Consider the following 22,578-nt stretch of genomic DNA (forward strand, 5'->3'; position numbering starts at 1 on the left):
GAAAGAAAACCAGAGGGGAGCTACGGAGCACTGGCGTAGCCGTGGGTGTTCAATTCCCCCCTCAACCCCCTTGGAATTTTTCAATTCTGTATGTGTGTATATATGCCCGCACACATACAAACGTTGCGCTCGTTCTGTTAAACAGTGTCCTGTGTTCTTTGCAGTGTGCAATGGCTTAAATCCAGCTAAATCACAGGGGACACACTTGCCATAGCGGCCATTTTGTTTTTATTTATATAGATATTAAAATCATGCTTTGAAATAAAATATTGAAAAACGAGCATGGGTTCCCAGCTCATGTAATTGCGTTGTTCTATTGAGTCGTCTCCGAAAGCGGTCAAGCGGTATATAGCTGCGATTTCAATAGACTCACACAGCTGAAGGATATTGAACACAGGCCTACACACACTACAAAATAAGAAGGAACCCTAGGAAAAATTCCAATAGAAATCTTTATTGGTCCAATAAAAAACATATGGGTCCCATAGCAGGATGTATGGGTCCAATAGGAAGTGCTACAGGTCCCATAGCAGGATGCATGGGTCCAATAGATGTCCAATAGGAATTGCTACAGGTCCCATAGCAGGATACATGGGTCCAATAGGAAGTGCTACAGGTCCCATAGCAGGATGCATGGGTCCAATAGATGTCCAATAGGAAGTGCTACAGGTATATGGTAGTCTTTTATTAGGACAATAAAATGTTCTACAGGGCGAATAAAATGCACTGTTGAGACAAACAGAGTGATACACATTTAAGAACAAAGGATCTGCATGAATTGGCTACTAGTCTTTTTCATAAAGATTTGGAATTGTGGAAACAAAAATTGTGCCTTCTACCTCCATAAACACACACAAACGGTAAAAGTCACTTGAATGGACAAAAGCAAAGTCTGTGCTTTTTGTACAAACTAAAATGTGAGAGGCAAAAAGCTTTTGGGATGGGATTAATTCCTGGCATTCCAGAATAGCATCAGAGCTGGCTCCATCAAACATCCTATTGACTAAAAAAAATTTGCCAGATCTGCTAACAAAGGCAGCATTAAAAGTCCTCTGAGGCCTTTTGTAGTTCACAGAGTGTACCATCTGCCCTGAAATGAGAGCTCTGTAATATTCCACAAGCACTTCTGGTGGATGGTCGAGCCTGAGCACAAGATTCTGGTACTCCGCATCTGTGCAACGTCTGCCAATTCCTAGCAACATCATTCCACTGCCAGTGGTTGGTTTTTGCAAACCAAAGTAGATCTGTGACTGAGGTGAAAGTTGCAAGCTGTAGGGCAGTGTCTTCAATTTTCTTGACAGTACATAACGCTCCAATATTTGAAGGGGAACACCACAGGCTCCGGCAACAAGCTTAACAAGAGTGCCATTCCCATTTTCAAATACAAATGATGAATGGGACCAAAGCGGACCAAGTTTAGCGACACTTTTTGGCAAATAGAGGAGCCCATGCACATTGAACGTCATTGCAGAAGTCCCATATAACATCTGTGTGTGTGCAACAAACTCAGACAGAGCATCAGATGAAGTTATGATGTCATCGTTGCTGATTTCATCTTTTAGAAGGATGTAAATACCTTGCACAAGTAGGCTGAAATGTTTCACATACCTTGTGGGCAAGATGCCAGTCAAAGTCGGGAGGGAATAATGCAAAAGCCACCATTTCCATTCGCTTGCTTTCCACATACTGTAATCCGATAATTTGCGAGGTAAGCGGGTAAACCAATTTGGTGGCTTCATGGCTAAAATTCTTGAATTTAAATGTTCGATTGTTTTTCTTGAGCCGATATAGTATTGAGAGCCTGTAGATTGTAGCCACATAGCACAAAACTGTTTTGATACACCTTCAAGAACAACATGCATGTAGTCTGGACATGTTCCCCAAACAACATCATAAGCATCAAGCTTTGAGAGTGCTGTAGACCCCTTCACTCCATTCACTGAAGCTCCACATCGGCTTGCTTCCTTCGCATCCTGCTTCATTCCAGCAGTGCTTCTTTCAGACGCAGCTTCCTGTGCATCACTGCCAGGTAGCACATACCGAAGAGCACCTATTAAAAAGATAAAAGCATAGCGGCCAAGGTTTAAATGGAAGTAAGTGCACCAAGTATTAGCTTGAATTCGTATTTGAAATCTGCGGCAATAATTGAAAGATAAGCATTAAATCTTGTTCAGGCTTAAATGACACAAGTGGAAAACTTCAGAGTCGTTACGACGTCCCTGAAATCCATCAGCTTACATTACATGCCCCTACACACTAATGAATGGTGCAATAGTGAAAGATATCTGAAATTCAAATGCTCACCATGAAGAAATGTTCCACGCTCCAAGCAGAAGCTGCAACCATAATGTCCATTGAACTGCTTCATGTGGAGGACGAGGGCACGGGCAGGGGCATCAACACAGACGCATGCCACACGCACTACAGACTTCATGATGCGAGAGCCACACCTCCAGACAACAGCGCCCATTTCGTTGAGTTCCTTAACAAAGGTCCCAAAGAAAAGCTGCATGTCTGGGTGGCCACGGCCAAACCAAACTCCACCCAAAAGCACATTACTCCACCTCAAGAGTACTGGCAGTTCGTTCACCACCAACTGAAATGGCCAAAGGCTGTCTTTTGAAGAGTTGAACACCCTTGCACCATCTGTGTTCACGGTGATGGTTATGTCAGCCCATTGTGAGTGCTTTCGGCACTTCTTCAGTAATGTGCCGTCAGTGATGTCTCTTAATAAACATGATGCACTTCCAGGGCTACTCAGCTGATCAAATAATGCCTGTGCTACCAATTTGCTCATGAGGAGATCTTCTAGCTGTTTCTTTACACTAAGCGTGGAAAAGAAGTTGCTCTTCTTGAAATTTGATAAACAGACATTTTCACTACAATTACTGCAAGTGATGTCTTGGGCAGCTCGCTTCCCGGCATAGGTCTTGCATGATGAACAAAAGAAATGATGGCACACAGTGTCTGAAGTTTCCCACATTTTTTTTAGAAGGTGCCGTGAACAGGGTATAACAGTCTCTCCAAGCAGGAAGTTCACCAGCTTAACCAGATCTTCCATTTGACTCCAATTGAGGCCAGCAGATATGCAGAATGTTAGAATGCTCAACAGTGCTTCAGCGACAGTAAGCACAGAATTGGGCAGTGTTGCTTGCGACAGTGTACTCCAGTCATCCTTCGGCACTTCTCCACTGCACATGTCAACGTCGTCCGAGGCGGTCTCATCATCCAGATCGATGCCGTCACTGTCTGCACGGATACAATACAACACATTTAGTTGGACTTAAAGCGGAGTACAGGCGTCATCATGAGAAGCACGACATTTTCAAGGCTGAATAACCTTTGCTGAAGTAGCCACCATACAGAGCTAACTTACTTGGGAAAACTTACTTTCTCCCATTACTAAACCGCACCTCCTAACATAATACTGCCACACAATCCTCGGGTGTGATGAATGGAAAGCCCCTAGCAAATATAACATTATCATGGCAGTTTGTAAAAATTATACGTGAGGACATGTAGCACGTCCTATCAGGAAGTTTTGCCCCCGTATTAAAAGCTTCAAAGCAATCGAGCATTGCACGCCTGATGACAAAACTTCGGCTATTTTAAAAAGCGCATTAATGGACCGCGGATTGTGTGAGAAACTAAACGTGAAGATTACGTACCGACACTGCTGGTTGCGTCTTGGTGTCCGTCCTGCGCAACACTGGACGCGTGCAAGCAGTCCGTGCTCTCGCTCGAAGTTTGACTAGGTTCGTCAGGTTCAGCGGGTGTGGGCGATGCGGATCCGTCGGCGGCAAGTTCGGCAGACTCCTCTCGTCGCGAAAGTGTTTTTGCACGCCATTTGGTTGTTCTTGGCAGATCACAGCGCGCATTCGGCTCAAGGTAAATCTTCCGCTTTTTTTTTACAGGTTTAGAAGTGCTTGCTTCCATAGCTAGATGACGAGAAACGCGGCACTGCACTCCGCTATGTACTGTACATACACAACGAAGTCGATTGTCGCACTGCTTCCGATGCGCTGGTGCTCTTATCTGACGCAGCAAATGAGCAGCACACTGCAGCTAAGACAGGTGTGCCACACCGAGCGCAAATTTAACACAATTTGCTAGAAAAAAGAACAACGTCCACGAGCAAGCAACGACAACGAGGTGCATGTTCTAGCAACGATATAACACCAATAACACGACAGCTGAGACAATATCCAGCCTCCAGTTGGATCGAAGCAATCACGTGACCGTTGTTAGATAAAACTAAAAAAAAAAATCTGACTACAAAACCCTTTGCTTAGCAAAAACAGGAGGTGGTAATAATTTAGGTGATTCCTGAATATACCACCTACAAATCTCAAAGGATAATAAATTTTGAAATCTGGAAATACGTCATAGACGCCATTTGCATTTTCACGCCGTGTTGCACATCCGCAACATCCGCTTCATCTGTTTGTGTAGCGTGCACGCACGTGTGTGCACAGTGACAGGACTGCGATGCATTCGGGCAAAAAGAACGAGCACGCCGGGCCAATGTACTATGCGTACGTCAGATTTATCGACGACGGTAAACGGCACATTCTGCCCATCAGCGACATAAAAAACTTCACGCCGTCACACCTGAAGGATTTCAGGCCAAAAAAGGTGTACGACGTGAAATGGCAGGACGACGTGCAGGACGACTTCTTCGGCGCCCAAGTTGTTAAACTGTTCGGTAAGTTTACAGTTTTTCCTTTCTTTTTCTGTAAAGCTAAGCGATGTAGATGTTCTTATTTGTGTTGTGTAGCTATTTTAAAAACTAGCATTGACCGCAGTAGTCCTAACATGGTCGTAGCTCCATGTGCATTGCACGCCTTTTACCGTGCATGGAGCTAGACGTGCGTTTAGGAAAGTTTGTTCCTACAATGCATCCTTTGTGTTTGCGGTAACCTAGCTGTGCATGGTACCTAGCTAGTCTGCGCTGGTATAACGAGGAACGCAACGAAAGGGGTATGGATCAAATACACGTGTTAGATCGTCAACTAAACCTTTCTTGTTTTCCGAATTATGTTGCTCGCAGTTGTAATTCCTTTGCGCGCTATAAGTGAAGCACTAGCTGAACTTTAGGTGCCACTAATGAGAGGCAGCTAAGAAAAAGGCACCTATGCGGTGCGAGTAGCATTTTGAGGATTCTGAAAAGTCATAAACAGATTGGGAAAAAGCTATAGAGCCTTTTGTTAACACCCTCACTTAAAAGTCACACCGTTAGGATGCTGACAGCATTTCTGTAGTGTAGAGATTGTTTTGCTGGTGGAACATATATAACCGACTTGTCTTTTGTTGCTCTAACAGAGACGTATGAAGCAGCACACGAGGAAACATCAAGAAAGAGGTTACCGGTTCCTCCTGTGGAAGTATCGTCATCTAGTGGCAATGACAGCAATGAAGTAAGTTAAAAACTCTATAACTATTGAGTGTTTTCTAAATTAAATATTTACAATCCAGGACACCCCGGACCCCCCAAGGCGGGAGAATGCTACAAGCAGACTGAAGGCTAAACAGCGCGCACAGCTGCTGGATTCACACTCTAGCACCGATGATGACATGTCAACATCAGAAGCAGAACCCACGGGGTAGTAGCTGTGAGCACCTACATAATGTTTTTCATGTCATGAGCACATGTTATGCATTGAGAAAATTACGTGATGCTTTTTCATTTCCTAGAGAAGCTGTTTCTATGCAATTCATCAGACCATAGACAGAAGCAGATGAAAGAAGGCACCTTGCTGCAACCATTTGCAAGCCCACTTAAAAAGCCAGGTAAATTATCACTTTTCAGTAATTCATGTCACTCACAAAGTTGCTGGGGCCACTGTGGCATGCTTATTTCGAAACTGCTTGTGTTGTGTACCCTATTGATGTGCACGCATTATGATGAGTCATCCTCCACATTTTTTTTTCCTTCAGAGCAACAGAGTGCACCACCCCCTGAGCGAACACAAAATGAAGTTTGTGCAACAGCCAGATGCAAAGATGCAGCAGTCAAAGATGGCAAGTGTATTAACTGTGACATTACCAAACTCATGAAAACTAGCAGTCAGTGTTTTAACTGTTCTCTAAATTTTTGCATTCTTCTCTTGCCAGATGCAGAAAACATGGCCTCTGTAGCCGACCAAGACAGCAATGGTGCTGGGACCCTCAGTCTGGGAGCCGCAGTAGCTAGCACTCCCACACGTGTGCTGTTCGAGGAAATCGATGGCCAGGTAAGATTTTGCTATTTTGGCGCTGAGAAATGCATTGTCTTACAGTTCTCTATGTTTGTTGTGATTGTTTCTTTGAAGGCATTCAGAGTTTGATATTCAATTACAGGTTTTCATCAGCAAAGATATTTGGCTGACGGTCACCGATTTTAATTTTCTAATGGCTGCCCGAAACGATTCGATATTTGTGCGGGATGCTGCAACAAAAATATTCTCGACTGCTGGGCTCATGGGACACAGCGTGACAGGCAGACCATCAAACCGCACTAAGGGGGACCCAAAGCCTCCGCTGGACAGTGGCAAACTCAGTGCACTGAAAGGTAATTTATCAAGTGGATATCACATTCAGGCTTAATATTGGGTGACAACTAAAAGACTGCAAATAATGCTTTGCTTGCAGGAATGGTGGTATGTATTTATGATTGTAGTTAGGTTTCTGTTAGTCGACTGCTTGAGTGTGCGTAATGCAGCATCTTGCCATTGTTACAAGAAATCATGCAAACTTAAAGGCTAGATATAAAATAAACTGAAAAAAAGAAGCATGCTGACTTGGATGTTGTTTGGATGTTAGGATTGAAGAACAATTTAAGAGATAATGTTTTGCTCGGGAGTGGCTTAAAGTAGTGGAGCAAATTAGTATGCACAGGACTACGCATGTGCAAACATTGCTTTTGATACGACGATCGATGTAGATACTCTCAGTTTTGCATCATCACTCTTTAGATTTTTGTGCTTCCACCATTACTTGGCTCATAAATACATATGTAAACCTATCTCAACAGTATTGGCTGGCACTGCCATGGCTGTTGTTCGCATACACAGTAGGGAGCTCTAGAAGTACCACACTCGAGCACTTTGTAAATTCAAGGCCCTGTACCCGATTTGCTCTCTTAAGTTTGTCACATTGCATTCCTTTAATGTTCACACACCATTGATGCTGAACAGTATGTGTCCTTAAATGTTATCCACATGAACTGTTAAATTTGTCAGTAAGCAAAAATGTTGCCACATTCACTTTCATTTCTTTGCATTACATATTTAATCTGTCATTTACTTATCCCAATTTTCCCAGAACTAACGGATTCACACATAAACTTGTGCAATTTACAACTGTTGAAATTCTAGCAGGACTTTTTTCTTTTTGCACACACTTTTAAAAGCCAAGTTTTAGATCAAACTGTGCCATTGTTTAATCAATTCTTGCACAACCAAAGCATTGTGGACGTGTCTTCTCTATTTGTGTTGCCTAAACCTGTGGTGTTAAGCAAAACGTTCTGAAAAACCATGCTCACTACCCTTTCCAGATTTCTTTCATCACTTCGTAAGCGCCTCTCCCAAGGGTCAGTCGGCTGAACAAATAAAGGAGAGAAGTAAGAAGTTTGGCCGCCACCTTGCAGGGAAGCTGGCTGATGTTCAGTCGGTGGCAAACTAAACATGCTGCAACTGCCTGCTTGTACATGTATTTGAAATACATTTTTACATAAAAGCCTGTGTTGATGTTGCTTTCTATGTGGCTGTGAACTGCTTCTGCACACAGCTCGTATAACTAAACCTATACGTGTATATTTTATACCCAGCTTATCAGTATATCAGGTTTATTGCTTTATAAAGCTGCTAGCTCTAGGTGTGTAGGACTATCTGGCAATAGCCTAATAAACCAATACAGGCTATTGCGTCTATTGCCCTATAGGATAGCCTAATAAACCAATACAGGCTATTGCGTCTATTGACCTATAGGATAGACCAATACAAATTCTATTGGTGTATCAGGCCTATCGTTTCATAATGCAATAGAATGAAAGCAATAGAAACCAATAAAAAGCTCCTATTGGAATTTTTCCTAGGGAATTGACAAAAAAAGTTGATCGCACTATAGTTAACTCTCAAGCAATTCAAATATATGGCGAATGAAAGATAAATCTCAAGGGGGGACAAAAATGAAAGGGGTGTCCCGCCCAGCCTGAACACAAGAGAGTCGGAACCCCCTGACCCCCCCCCCCCGCCTTGATTTACGCCAGTGGTAGTGTGAACCTACCAGGGGCGTAGCCAAGGGGAGGGGTTGGGGGGGCTCAATCCCCCCCACCCCCCGAATTTTTTCAGTTTTGCTTGCGTATATATACACGCACACATACAAACGCACGCACGAACATACATAAAGTATGGTTGAACCCCCCCCCCCCCCCCCCGAAAAAAATTTCTGGCTACGCCCCTGTACCCTACCATAAGCGCATCGCCAAGGCTGCAAAGGCACGCAAAGGCACGAACGATCATACATAAAGTGTAGTTGGACCCCCTCCCCTCCTCCCCCTCTAACGAAGAAAAAAATTCTGGCTACGCAATACGCGGGCATCGCGTCCCTTTACACCGCAGGGCAACTCGTGCACTTTCGATGGATCATCAGCCGAGTCACTTTTCATTACGACCCTCCGATCACACCACCGCCAGACAATGGGCTCCGCATACCGGCATGAGACGTGACGGATAATGACCGCGCGGCGATCACAAAAGCAGCCTCGCTGCGGTTAGTGCTTGCAGACGACGCGCAACTCAAGAGACGAGGAACGAAGCAGCAATTCACTTCTTGTGGTACCGAAGGCATGAGCCGTACAACACAAGACCAACCCGTTGTTCGGCGAGAAGAAAAGGACGAGCCAGACAAGGGTGCAACGCGCAGTGAAAGTACGCGCGCGCGGATAGAGATAAAAGATGGCGGCACGGCACGTCTGTCGTCCTGTTCTTCTTTCGTGCGCTGCTTCATGCACACGCTCGCGCCGACGAGAACTCGGTAGGAGCTATAATAACCCCAACTTTGACAGCAATCACGTCGCCGCGACGTTCATGACGTGGGCTTAATCTGTATACGCGTGCGTTTATACTCCGTTCCACACGTCAGGTGCAACGCTGTGGAAGCTATGCAAGAAATTCGCCGAGCGAAATGTGCAAGTCCGCGCGTCTCGCTCTTGGCTTTCGTCAATGTAAACGCGCGTGCTGCAGGCTCGTGCTGCAAGAGGGTTTGCTTATTTCTAAGACGCAAAACGTGTTTACTTATTACTCAGCCATAGAACGAAAAAAAAAAATCACATTACGGTGGTAAAATCATTGAACTACTTTTGACAGCGAAGCTGTTTAGCAAATCGTTCCTTGTCCGAGGAACCAAAAAACTATCGTCGTCATAAACGATTGTGTGCCACAGAAATGGGATTGATCCCACTACTCACCACTGGTCCAAGAAGGCAAGAGTTAGTCCAACAAATGACTGCGAAGCGACGGCGGCGAGCCGAAGACCCCGCGTACGTATATACAACGAGATAATACTAGGCAACGGGAAAGGCAACGGCGGCTGCGAGAAGACCCCGAAGCGATCGAAGGCCCACGCCAACGACGACGTGCCCGTAGATTTATGAGAGGTACGAACGCTTGGTTTCAGCGCGAGTTTCTGTCTTTGGAGTTCAGACATCGGTGTCTTGTCTGTGACTCTCTCCGCGCCGCGAGAACCAACGTAGAAACAACCTAGCATCACCAAGCTAAAGCCTGGCAGCGACCTAGAAGCAACCTAGAAACAACCTGCATCTCCTAGCTGAGGCCTAGAAACAACCTAGAAGCAACCAGATTAGTCTTCAGAATCGTCCACTTTGGCCGTTTCAAGCCTTGCGCGGCTTAGGGCAAGCTTCGCCAAATTTTTTTTTATTGAAGTAAAAAATAAATGAAGGAGTTGTCGCCATTTCTTCGCGACGGCTACCCCTTTCCACTCGGTTGTTAGGATAGAAAAAAAATTAAGAAACAAGAATAATATATATATATATATATATATATATATATATATATATATATATATATATATATATATATATATATATATATATATATATATATATATATATATATATATACAGTCCTACATTAGGTAAGTTCAAAAGTTCTCGTTTGAACAGAGCACACATACAATCGAAGGACGCACTTTCAGTGTAGCCCGCTCGACTACTTCTTGGTGCGAACGCATCTACTGAAACAGGGTACACAGACGGCTAACGTATTCACCACGGCGTGGAGAACGGTAATGCGAGAAGGTATTTGCCGTCGACGGTTGATGGCCGTGCCCGATCGACGGGGTGTATGCGAACAACTTCGAGCCAGACGGCTATCGCGAGTCCGCCGCCTCTGTTGCTGGGCTCTCGTCTCGCTTCCGCTGCGCCTATTGTGTGAGACCGGATTGTGAATGGAATAAGAAACTGCAGATAAATAATATATAAAAAAGAAAAATGCTGTCCGTCGTCTGCGCATCCCGCACGGCGCATGACCTTCTCTGACAAGGTCTCCCTCTTGGCAGTCATTTCCCATGGTCTAGGGGGCCACGTCTCTTTCAGCACGCGTTAAGGCCGTTGACGACTGAGTTATACGACGCGACAAAGAGACCTCGCACCAGCGACCAGACTGACGTCAGCTACACAAACGACGAATTCTGTAGCGCTTACTTGAAGTTGTTAGAAATGGTTGAGGAGCCGTTTGTAAGAGCGTTAGCCAGCGCGTTTGAACTTCTACCAAAGGTTGAGAGGAGGGTGCCTTGATGGCGCGAGCATAGAGACGCTCTATATAGTAACAGCAGATGAGCATCATTTTAAATGCGTGGTTGCTGCACTAGCGCCTCCACGGCTAATAATAAGAATGATAATAATAATGAGATAATCAAAACAGAGCAAACGTTTCTTTTGGTCCGCAGGGTGAAACATATATAGGCCATCGCTCTGATTCTGTACTTAGTACGTTAATTTCACGTGACTTCATAGAAAGCAGCGACCGTAATTGGATGCGCACTGATACATTTGCACAGCGGTGGCTTTTATATCGACTTCGTATGCCGAGTTCGTCATTAGAGTGCCTGTGACAAAGGTGTTTTCACTAGGGTGCTCTCCCTCTCCGTTGCTGTGGCGAAGAGGGGGGGGGGGTGTCATTCAGATCGACTACAGATCAACCTACGTCGATAACCCGCGTGAATGCAACTCGCGCTCTCTTATGTTGTCTAGAGACAGTTTTCAGACATACGGCAAGTTTTTTTATTCAGGTATATACTGTCTATGTTGTTTAAAAACTTACATAAAATATGCAATGAACTCCGTGGGAAACATGCATGCATCTAAGAGGGTTTCAAATAATCAGAAACGAACTGAAATTAATTCGCCGTAAGATTTCGCACACACGTTGTCCGCAGACATTACGATCTACTCACTCACCAAACCAACAGTGATCAATGACGCACAATTACAAGTTTCTTAGAGCATTTGAACAGAAGTAGTTCGATATAATACTCCGAGCTCATGTTGTCTCCGTGAAGTTATGTGGCGCTTTTTTTTTTGTTTTTCTTTTTCTAAGACCCTGAAATGGACTCATCAAAATTTGAAAAAAAAGACAAAGAAAAGATATACCGCTATCACGGCTGCTGGATGAAAAAGCGGCCGTGCCACTATACTGCTCGTTTGCGCTTCTCGACTGTGTGTAGTTTCTGCCGCATCAAATATCTCTCAGAGGAAAAAAAAAAATCCGACAGATCCCACGTACTGTGGGAATCTATGTAATGCGAAGCAGCAAGCAAAGAGGTGCATACGTCGCCTTGTTTGCCTTTGGGGCAAATGAAGACATTCATGTCATGGTTAACTATATATCGCATAATTGTCATGCATGCATGCATGTACAATCTGGTATTTACCGTGCTAATGAAACGTATATTCTGGTATATACAATGCATGACCTGTCATTTATGTTCGTCACGCGCTCATGACATGCCATACCAATTTTGGTATATATTCCAGTTAACAAAACGGCCAGAAGCGCACCAAGACAGCGTCATGTAAATCATGCCATACATGACATGCATGTCATGATTTTCATGTTACCACCTGTCGTATATGTTCGTCATACAGTCACGTCGCGCAATGCCAATTTCGGTGTATATCAAGCTAGCGAACTGGCCGCGCGCGCACCATGAGCGTGGCATGTAAATCATGCTATACATGAAATGGTTGTCATGATTTTCATGTTACCACCTGCCATTTATATTCGTCATAGAGTCGCCTCACGCAATACCAAATTTGGTACATGTCAAGCTAGCGAAACGGCCGCGAGTGCACCATGAGCGTGGCATGTAAGTCATGCCGTACATGCCATGCATGTCATGATTTTCATGTTGCCACCTGTCATTTGTTCGTCATACAGAAATGTCTCGTCATACCGATTTTGGTATATATCCATTCAATTAAACGGCCTCGAGTGTCCGGAGACCATGTCACGTATATCACACTACATGACATGCATGTTATGATTTGCATGTTAGGCCCTGCCACTTATGTTCGTCATACACTCTTGTCCCACCGTACCAATTTTGGTATATATCAAGTTAACGAGACGCCTGCAAGAGCACCAAGAATATGACATGTAAATCATGCCATACATGACATGCATGTCATGACTCTCATGTTACGACCTGTCATTTATGTTCGTCATAAAGTCACGTTACGCCATACTAATTTTCGTATACTTCCCATTAACGAAACGGCCAGGAGAGCACAACTTCGTAGGCGGATGGATGGATGGATGGATGGATGGACGGACGGACGGACGGACGGATGGATGGATGGATGGATGGATGGATGGATGGATGGATGGATGGATGGACGGACGGACGGACGGACGGACGGATGGATGGATGGATGGATGGATGGATGGATGGGTGGGTGGGTGGGTGGGTGGATGGGATAGATAGATAGATAGATAGATAGATAGATAGATAGATAGATAGATAGATAGATAGATAGATAGATAGATAGATAGATAGATAGATAGATAGATAGATAGATAGATAGATAGATGCGCTCAAAATCGCACAAGTTCGCTAAGAAATGCTTCGCATTTAAAAGAAATCGTGAGAGACAGCTCGCAATAAAAGGAAAACACGCACATCGAAATTTAATTAGGAGGAAAAAAAAGAAAAAGAATAGCCGCACGCAAACACATACCCTTAGCACAGGACCAAAACGCCTCACGTCACAATAACAGCGCATGCATGGTGTACATGTTGCAAGCGGGCACGTGATGTTCGGTAAAGGGACGGAGTAAAAAAAAAACACTAAAAAATACAGCAATTTAGGAACGTCAGGAATGCCTGCTCGATGCGACGTGCGCGCGGACACGTGCACGTTACGACGCACTCGCTGCAAAACGACTGCGCCAGGAATGCGAATACGCCAGGGACGCTATCTAACGGCTTTCCAGTTCCACAGTTGTGGCTGCTTCGAAGCGATCGGTCTTGCTGCACCAACACGCATGTATACCGCACACGTAACAAAACCTGCAACGCATAGCCGCATGCAGTGCACAATTGTTGCTGATGCCCGTTTCATCTAAGCGCAGCCCCGCAATGGGCCATAACTAACGGCACCTGGTGGTCGTGTTGGCGCAACACGGTCGTTGCGTGCAGGGAAACTCGATGCAACTGCAGACGCAGCACGGCTGCCGCAAACTATACAGTGCGGACTTGCTCCACAGGATGGTTAGACGTGTGCCGGATAATCCCACCGCAACGATGTTTCGTAGCCCACGCAGAGGCCGCTGCACCCCTCGAGTATATATATAATACAATGAGAGGTTGCTACATGCCCGCACGACGCGCGTGGTGCTACTAAACGCCGCATCGCGCCCACGCAACAATTACACGCGATGGGAAATAAGAAAAAAAGCAAGCCGGACAGCGTGTGCTGCCGGCAGAAGCGAAGAACACAGGCGGCTCGTGGATGCTGACGGAGTGGCTCCACGCACGTACGCACGCCCAAGTATACGCGAGAATCGTTCCTGGATCAGCGCCGCGAGGGAAAAGGGGTGAACGCTCGCAGACGAGGAACGCGGCTAACTACGCATTACGCATCGCGTGAAATGCTTTGAGCGAGATGAGAGCCGTGCAAAAGAAGGAAGATGGCTCATGAACGAAACAGAATACTCAAGAAAGAGGAAAGAAATTGGCGGCGCTAATCGCCGCGGCGCGGAAGCGCGAGTTTCGCATGCGGCGTGCCGCCGCTGTGAAGCTCGCACGCATGCATGCGGGATCAGCGCGTGGACATGAAGAAGAAGACGACGAAGAAACGCCTCGAGACACGCACGCCTTCCTTCCTTCTGCGCGAGGAATGCCGACCGGCGCTCATTAGGCGAGTACGTATACGTGCTCGAAATCTTTCCTCCGGCGCCGGTGCCGGGTCCGCGAATACCCTGCCGGCGATTTGGCAACGTATGCTATGTGTAATCGATTAGCCCGCGGGCGAGATGACTTCGGATAACAACGCCTTGCTGACAGCGGGTGTTGCATGCAGTTTTATATTTGGCTTTGCCCGCACTATAGAGAGATCGGCCCTTACGACGTAACCTTGATCGACGAAAATATTAAGAAATAAAAAAAAGAGAAGCTTCCAACTCATTGCTTGGTTAAGGTGCTCGGCTTCCGTCTCGAAAGTCGCGGGTTCGATCCAGGCCGCGGCGGTTTCAATGGAGGCCTGAGCTTTGCGCGCATGTGCGACATCACTGCGCGTTAAAGAACACCAGATGGTCAAAATTTTCGGAGTCCTCCACTACGGCGTGCATGCCTCATAATCATATCGTGGTTTTGGCACGTAAAACCCCAGTTATTATTATTATTATTATTATTATTATTATTATTATTATTATTATTATTATTATTATTATTATTATTATTATTATTATTATTATTCCAACTCATTGCTTGCGAGCAATAAAGCCCTTGCGCTGTATGAACTCGATTAATTGTTCCCGCGATTCCAAGTTGCAAAGCGAACACTAACCTCCGAACTTCTGCGGTTCGGAGGAGAGTGTTCCGTCAGTTGTGTGGAGGACAGTAACACAGGTATCTTCAGAGCGCGTAGATTGAGCTGGGTTATGCCATCAACCCACAGCCTATACTGACAATCTGAGGAGTCGACGACGAAATATGAACGATTCTGGCGTCAAGCTGCAGAACATGCGAAAAATCGCAAAACCCGCATTATACGCGTCCTCGTTTACTGCGTACGCGAAAACGTTGACATCGAGCGATTTCTGTAATGCGCCGACCGGAGCCATTGTCTCGGACACAATTCACCTACCCGTGTAATTAGTCGGCACACATGGCTTGTGTAATACTTATTTCCCGGCGGCACTCTACCTTTGCCACATAGCGGGAAAGCCGCCGGATGTTACGGCGCCAACCAGCGCGGCAGCAGAGCGAATCGCGGGCCCACATCCAGCCGAGAACCACACGCAGGCGCGTGCAACGCGTGCATACCGGTCGGTGCAATGAATCATCCTGCACCCATGCACGTACGGGTGCGCCACATAGCACTCGTCGCATGCAAAAATCAATGCACGCGCTACGTGCTAAACAACAAGTGCACTGTTATATACGTATAGAGTCGGAGTCTCAGGTCTTCCGGCAGTTGTATTCACAAACATTCTGTGGCGTCGTACAAAACTTGTTTTAGGCAGAAAGTCTGGCTCGAGCGCATGCGCAAGCTATACGGTGGATCATCTGCGGCTACACCGGTATACATGTTCCGCAGTGATAAGAGGCGGGGACCTGCATTCTTTTTTTTTTACACATTCGATCCTCTGCCCGCACTACTATACTATAGCACTACCTTAAGGCCTTTCTCTTTTTCCTCCACCCCATGTCCTGCAGACTGCAGAGATAGCACTTAAGCAAATATATCCTGACTTTAATCACTCTACTTTTCTATAACTAACTCTCTCCTGGTTTTGATTTTTCGACAGCACTCTGGCGGTGAAGGAGTTCACAGAAACAAGCGCAAAACAACGAATAGATAAATAAAAACAAATACTCTCGCAGATGTCTGCGTCAATCCGAGAAGCTCGAATAGAGTAAGGGCAGCGAAGCTGGTACAGTGAAATGTAACATTCCTAGACCACTGTAACACGAAGGGTGTGTCTATAAGGGCCGATGTCATCATATTTTTTCGAATGTGTAAAGCACGCAGTGTTCATTGGGGGGCGGGGTTTATGACGTCATTCTAGCAGGTCCCCCTGGAGGGCCGGCGATGACAGACTGAGGCCCTCTATAGATTATCAGCAGCAGCAGTATACATATATGCATACACTATATATGTATACCCGAAACTACGACGCAGGCTGCACTGCTCGCTGTTTCGTATACCGAGCACAGACCGACCAGTCACCGCACCAAAACGAGACGCAGGTGTAACCGAGCGCATTAACATCCAGTAAAGCAGAGCGCGAGACAAACGAGGGCAAAGCTGAAAAGGACACACGCCACTTGTCTTATAACGTGCCCAAACGCACATGCGTTAAGAACACCCGGATACAGTCTTAACTCGCTGCCACGCCAACCATCATAGTCGTTGACTATACACGTGGCCCTGGCGCAGCCTCGAGACGTTATTGACGTCGTCGTCACTCAATCAAGAGAGACATACCTAATACGAAACAAGAGGCACAAACGAAATGCGCAAGAAAGTTCGCAGCCGCATATCAATTAAGACGCGTGTACTTTCATCAGTCCTGCCTCGTTGGAACGGTTCCATATATATCGCCGTACATTACGAACGCCGAAAGAAAAAAAAAAAAATAAGGACAATGTTTTGAAGGACGGATAATGAAAGAGAATTCGTGTACGATTCTCGCGTATCATTCATGCTTGACCTGAGAGAGAATTCGTCAAGGACGGACACGCCACTCGTGTCGCGCTCTTCTCCGCACAGACGTGAATGCAGCACCATGGAAGCGAGGTCAGCGGCGCTCAACTGAATGCACTCAGGCGCGCCTTCGTCAGAGCGTGTCTTCGCGACAACACGACTCGCCTCGTAGAGTTCGGACACTGCAGAAGCAGCGATGAGGCCTTCACGCTTTGTGTCTGTATTTTACGCGCTACGGCTCACACATCTTCGTTTCCGCGACACTCCAATTAAAAACAACCAATAACTTCCCCCCATGTTTTTTTAGTCGTTTCGTGTGGTTGTGACCAACAACAATCTGCCACCTCGGGTTCCCCTTCTGGTTCGGTGGTTTACATATATGCTTGTGTTGTTATCAGGGGCGTAGCCAGGGGGGGGGGGGGGTTCAACTGCCCCCCCCCCCCCGAATTTTTTTCAGTTTTGCATGCGTGTATATACACGCGCACATACAAACGCACGCACGAACATGCATAAAGTGTGGTTGAACCCCCCCCCCCCCCCCCGAAAAAAATTTCTGGCTACGCCCCTGGTTGTTATACATACATATACACAAGCGGGGTTACTGGGCCTGGAAGTGCTTCTTGTACACCTTGTTTCATAAACACAGCCAGTCGACCGGTGCAGGACCACAGAGTGACGACGGCGTGCGTACCGCGATACCGCTTGCTGGCATCATTCCTTGTTCATCGTATACTTAAGACCCACAGGACGAAATTACTGAAAAACCGGTCTGTATTTTACCACGTCTACCGGAACACTCGGACCGCAAACAAAAAAGAAAAAAAAACATTTTGATTTATACCTCAACCACTTCCGCGAGAAGTTGAACAGATGAAAGTTCCCGCGAAGCAAGATATATACAATCAGGGCACATCAGTAAACAGAAACAATGCAATTAAGGCCAATAAAGATAAATATAAATGGGCCATGCGAATCCGGGACTATACTTACAGGGACAAAAATGGAAGCAACCGGGGGGTATCCGCAATTCGTTGCGCCGGAAGTGCGGAACATGGTTTTTCCGTCCAGTGTGCGCGATAGATTCGCAGGGATCACGAACACAAACGGAGCACCTGTAGTACTAGACCCCGGCCTACGGAGCTACGACGAACCGCAAAAGTATGCACGCGCACATCCACGCCGGAGCAAGAGGACTGGAAACACGGAATCAATCCCTCGCAGTTATTGGCACGCCGACGATGCTGGTTAATTCCTGCAGTTGCTCGACGCCGAAAGCCAAGCCACATCCGCAACGCTTGGTAAAGCACACCGAGTACACCGGCGGCCGATTCCCGACCAAGCTGTCCGGTTCTCGAAAACTCCCTAACCGGTCAACAGCCTCCTCATCGATGGGGTCATCGTCGCTGGTCCAGTTCCGTCATCGGTGTCCACGCAGGCAATTCGAGCCGGAGCTGCAGGGCGGGAGTATGCGTGGCGCCAAGCGATGCCGTCCACATCCGCGACAGGCTCTTAGTGCATGCGCAAAAATGCTGCTGCCGGTTTCCCAACGGCGAGCAACGGTCTATGGGCGCGCCTGCCTGGCCGGACAGGACGCACCGTGGCGAGGGACGACCCCGCGAGAGAATGCCGTGCGTCAACTAATCCCGGCGGCTCCCTCATGGCGAAGGAAGCCCACGAGACGGGGGCCAGTTTGGTCGGCCGGGAATCGCCGCCGTGAGATCAGCCGAGCGCGTAATTCTCCTCTCGTGCATCTTATTTCTCTCGCTCTCTTTCCGGCTCAACATTACGCCAACGAAGGCAAAGAAAAGAATACTGCAAGAATAAAGTGGTAAGGGAAGACTCAGGGGGCGGCGGATTCGCGTAACACCGGTGAGGCCGTGGTCACGGCGGGCAAGTTCGTTTTGCCTCCGACATGAACGCGAGTCGCTATAAAGCATGCAGTTGCTGCGTGAGGGATACCATGACTGAACGACACACTGTGACTGTGCACTGATGATATTTGCAGTGTCATAGTCATAGTAACTTTGCGCTGCCTTCATACTTTGTCATTTTCTTACTCCCTTACCGCTTCCAGAGCACATACAGGGTATACAACTGGAAGTCTCCACTGGCTAATAACCTTAATCTTTCCTTTAACTTGCTTTATATCTACTATGAACAACGCACAAAGCCGACGCGAACCTGAGATAACTATACGCGGGTGAGGCGTTGCGCACGTTGTGCACGTCTCAGAAACGTTCGAGGCAAGAGCATGAGTGAGCTCGACACATGCAGCCGTGCAAGAGTACATTATCGCAACGACGAAACGTCCTTGCTCATCATAAGACTATCCCTCAGAGTACTAAAGCTACTCGACCTACTCTGCAGCTCCACAAAGCGGTGCACGAGATACGTCGTCGCCACAGCGGTGCTGTAACCGCACGTTCCCTATCACTGTTCTCTACCAAGGTGATCGGGGAGCACGTGGTGGGGATTAACGTGCACGCCCTACGCGGAGCCTTCGTTGCGTTTGGTTAGATTATGTAAGCATGCAAGACGTGCAGAGCGAAGGCTCCCGGTAAACCAAGGCGGACGAACGAAGATAACCAACCCTGCTGCACTAAAGAGAGCATCATGCAATGCCTATGTAATGCAGTGCGATGCCCACGGTAACCGGCATACCCTTCTCAGGAACTGCCCGCGGCCACGGTACGGGAAGTCCGAAAGGGAAACAAAGGTCGTCTGTACAGAGAGGGAGAGAGAAAATAAAGATAGACAGAGAGCTAGGCTGTGAAACACTGTCAAGAGCGAGATGGTGGAGAAGGAAGGCCGGACGTGCGAGCGTGCCCATGGGAGGGCAGCGTAGCACGGAGGCACAAGCGGCGGCGGTCATCGCTGGCGACGAAGACGAGGGCCGGGCGACCGGTCGCCGCCGTCTGCCGCGGCCACTCACCCTGGCGCCCGCTGGACAACAAAACGACGCCTCCGACCCCAGCGCACACACCGCAGCCATCTTCCAACGGAGCGGAACAATCGCGGGAAAGGAGGAGGCACCGGAAAAAAAAAAGAAGAAAAACTCTCGGGCTGTCACGACGCCGCGATCGGCCTGCGCTGGAATTCGATCGCGAAGCGAGGGAGGTCGACAGTCTCGCAAACAGGTGAGCGCCACGACCTCAGAAAAGAAGAGAACTGAGTAAATAAACAGCAAAAGTCGAGAGAGAGAGCACAGCATAAAAAAACATCAGATATCCAGGCTATGTTCTTCGTCATTCCTGAAGCTTTCGTCACAGAGTGGGGCCATTCCAACAACTGACAAAACGCACTTCTGTCGACTGATGTAAACGAAACTACTAAGGCGGCATTCTTGAGCTCAAAATAGATATCCCCGTCACGGAGTTCCCGGAAACAAACACGGCGCCAACACCGATACCGCGAATGCAGTCCGAAGGCCGTTACAACCGCTGCCACCGTCGAAATAAAACAAAACAGAGCAAAAGAATTAAAGCGTACATTTTTAATGGCCGTGCACTATACGTCATAAAGAGGAAGCGCGCTGAAGGAATGCAACGGGAATGTACTGCAGTTTTTCGCGCTAGATATCGCGGACACTTATCGAAGACGAGGTAAGTTGTACACATCCGTTTGCGGCGTCTACACGCTGCACAGAGAAGAGACAGAAATAACCCATTCGAAGTAACGATTAACCAACGCCGAGAGTGAAGATGGGCAAACTATAAATCCAACAGCCAAAATTCACACGCTCAAGTGCGTGTCATCAAGTAGTCACGTCAAAACAGATAACGCTGAGATACACCGCAATATTGCAATGAATATTCTTGACAATGGGGTGTCGCTGGAGCCAAAGTTTCGAAATGTGGTCTTGTCCTCTTCGAGGCAGCAATCTTGAGGAACACAAGACCCCTTGTCGAAACGTCGGCTCCAGAGACATGCACTCCGTGTTCAAGAACATTCATCTCTTCAAGCTTCCACTTCTCCTGAACTTCTGAACTGTAGTGTAGCAGCAGTAGTAGCGAGGATTTTAGTTGTCCAGCGAAGACGTATAACAGTGATGCAAACGAAGTGCAAGTCCGCAAAAGGAGTCGTTCATATACGATGCCACAAGAAATCCAACCCCTGCAATATATCGTGAACCTCGGCAGTAAAGACTGCGATCTTGCAGGTGCATGAGGTGTGTACAGCTTGCAACAGTCGCGTATTGTTACTTAGCGCTGTTTTAAACGCGGTTCTGCGCCAGTTAATTTTAACAACTTCGCTCGCAGCTGCGACGGGGCACCTGCACGCGTATCCACCATTCCACCGGCAGCGCATATACGACTTCCGCCCGGCGATAGAGGCAGCTGCCGGATCTTGCTCATAAAGAGCAAAAAAAAAAAAAAAAATTCTAATTTAAGGAAATGAAAGAACACACGGCATGCACGCGTCAGCGCTCGCGTGTTCGGTCCAGTGCCCAGGTTAACACGATTACTGCCGCACACAGGGTCGAGCTGCCGCACTCGTTATGACCTCCCACACATGACATATACGCGTCAGCGCATTTATTGCTCACGGTTGTTTATTGCTCATGGCCATATATTGTTCGCGCTGTCTGTAGCGCATAGCCATGTTTGTATATTTATGAGTCTCCATTTTAGTGACATCCAAGACATGGGTAACAAGGAGGAATGGCGTGATCGTATAAGTTATATTACGTATATATCACGCAATCGTGCCCTTATTAGCTTATGGAAAGCACTTTTCTTGAGGGTATACCTTCAAAATTTGCAGGGGGCGGGGGGAGTCGGGACATCTGAACGCCCCCCCCCCCCCCCTTCTCCTCTGGATCCGCCCGTGGCCCGCACAGGGTGGCAGGCCAACCGGCCGAGAGGGAACGCCCCTGTGACGTCATGGAGTACACTTGCTCAGCCACTTGCATCTCTGCTGTTTGATATAATCACAATCATTGACTTTCCAGGGTTGTCATTCACAGTGACCTGTACACGTGCCGAACAAACTACAGTGAAACCTCGGTGATACGATCACAGCTCATACGAATTTCGGGGTAATACGAATTTTTAGTAGGTCCCGGCCAAGGCCCATTGGCCTGCAATGTAATGCAGTACGGTTGCTGCGAACCGATTTTCACCCAGCGACGTTTGATACGAACGTACGCTACGACCCAGGTACGAAGAGGTGCTGTCCGCGCTGTCGCGGAAGACGCACCAAGCACGTGCGAGCGCGGGAACGCAAGCGTGGGCATGCGCGCCGCACCGCCAAATCGTCAGAATCACGGTGTAAGAAAAACACTTTTCTTACGGTCAGAATAAACCTTCAGAGACGCGTCACGGCCTCCAAGATTGTGTACGCGAATCTTTGAGGCTCTTATGTGCCTCCGTGTGCCTTCGCGTTTAGATTACAGAGGACATTAGCGCCATGCTTTCTTTTTTCTATCGCGTCGACGCGGGCTGCTGTAGTTGTACTGTGTTTACACGTGCCTGCCTCGTGCATCAAACATCCTACGAAAGGTGGACGAAGACCGAAAGAAGGCGAGGACGGTCTTGGCGAAGGAGCCAGGCCTCACAACGTCAACGTGCGCGACCGTTGAGGTCGCGCTTGTGCGGGCACGGCCGAAAATTTCCCAAAAAACATCCCTAACACTTCCGCGATAACAA

The 22,578-nt window shown here is 47.3% G+C and overlaps 3 protein-coding genes across 12 annotated transcripts in view; 1 reads left to right on the top strand and 2 right to left on the bottom strand.

The window, feature by feature from the left end:
• Positions 1-22,578, bottom strand: part of LOC119387204 (partitioning defective 3 homolog) — a 179,741-nt gene that overhangs the window by 127,682 nt on the left and 29,481 nt on the right. Inside the window, exon 1 of one of the 10 annotated variants that reach the window (XM_049413406.1) lies at positions 17,921-18,144. The exons of the other annotated variants lie outside the window; for them this stretch is intronic. Within the exon in view, the coding sequence (XP_049269363.1) occupies positions 17,921-17,983 (63 nt within the window). The 5' untranslated portion in view covers positions 17,984-18,144. Of the gene's footprint in view, positions 1-17,920; positions 18,145-22,578 lie in introns of those variants that run through there. 10 annotated transcript variants of the gene reach the window in all.
• On the bottom strand, positions 752-4,197 carry LOC125757658 (uncharacterized). Its single transcript, XM_049413413.1, has 3 exons — positions 3,669-4,197; positions 2,305-3,249; positions 752-2,050 (listed from the first exon to the last, which is right to left on the bottom strand). The coding sequence occupies exons 1-3, from the start codon at positions 3,934-3,936 to the stop codon at positions 786-788; spliced, it is 2,478 nt and encodes an 825-aa protein (XP_049269370.1). The 5' UTR covers positions 3,937-4,197; the 3' UTR covers positions 752-785.
• On the top strand, positions 5,629-7,690 carry LOC119387206 (uncharacterized). The gene is made up of 4 exons (XM_049413423.1): positions 5,629-5,790; positions 5,938-6,233; positions 6,340-6,550; positions 7,535-7,690. The coding sequence occupies exons 1-4, from the start codon at positions 5,676-5,678 to the stop codon at positions 7,660-7,662; spliced, it is 750 nt and encodes a 249-aa protein (XP_049269380.1). The 5' UTR covers positions 5,629-5,675; the 3' UTR covers positions 7,663-7,690.

Source organism: Rhipicephalus sanguineus, chromosome 3, assembly GCF_013339695.2.
Source record: "Rhipicephalus sanguineus isolate Rsan-2018 chromosome 3, BIME_Rsan_1.4, whole genome shotgun sequence".
NCBI classification, from domain to species: Eukaryota; Metazoa; Arthropoda; class Arachnida; order Ixodida; family Ixodidae; genus Rhipicephalus; species Rhipicephalus sanguineus.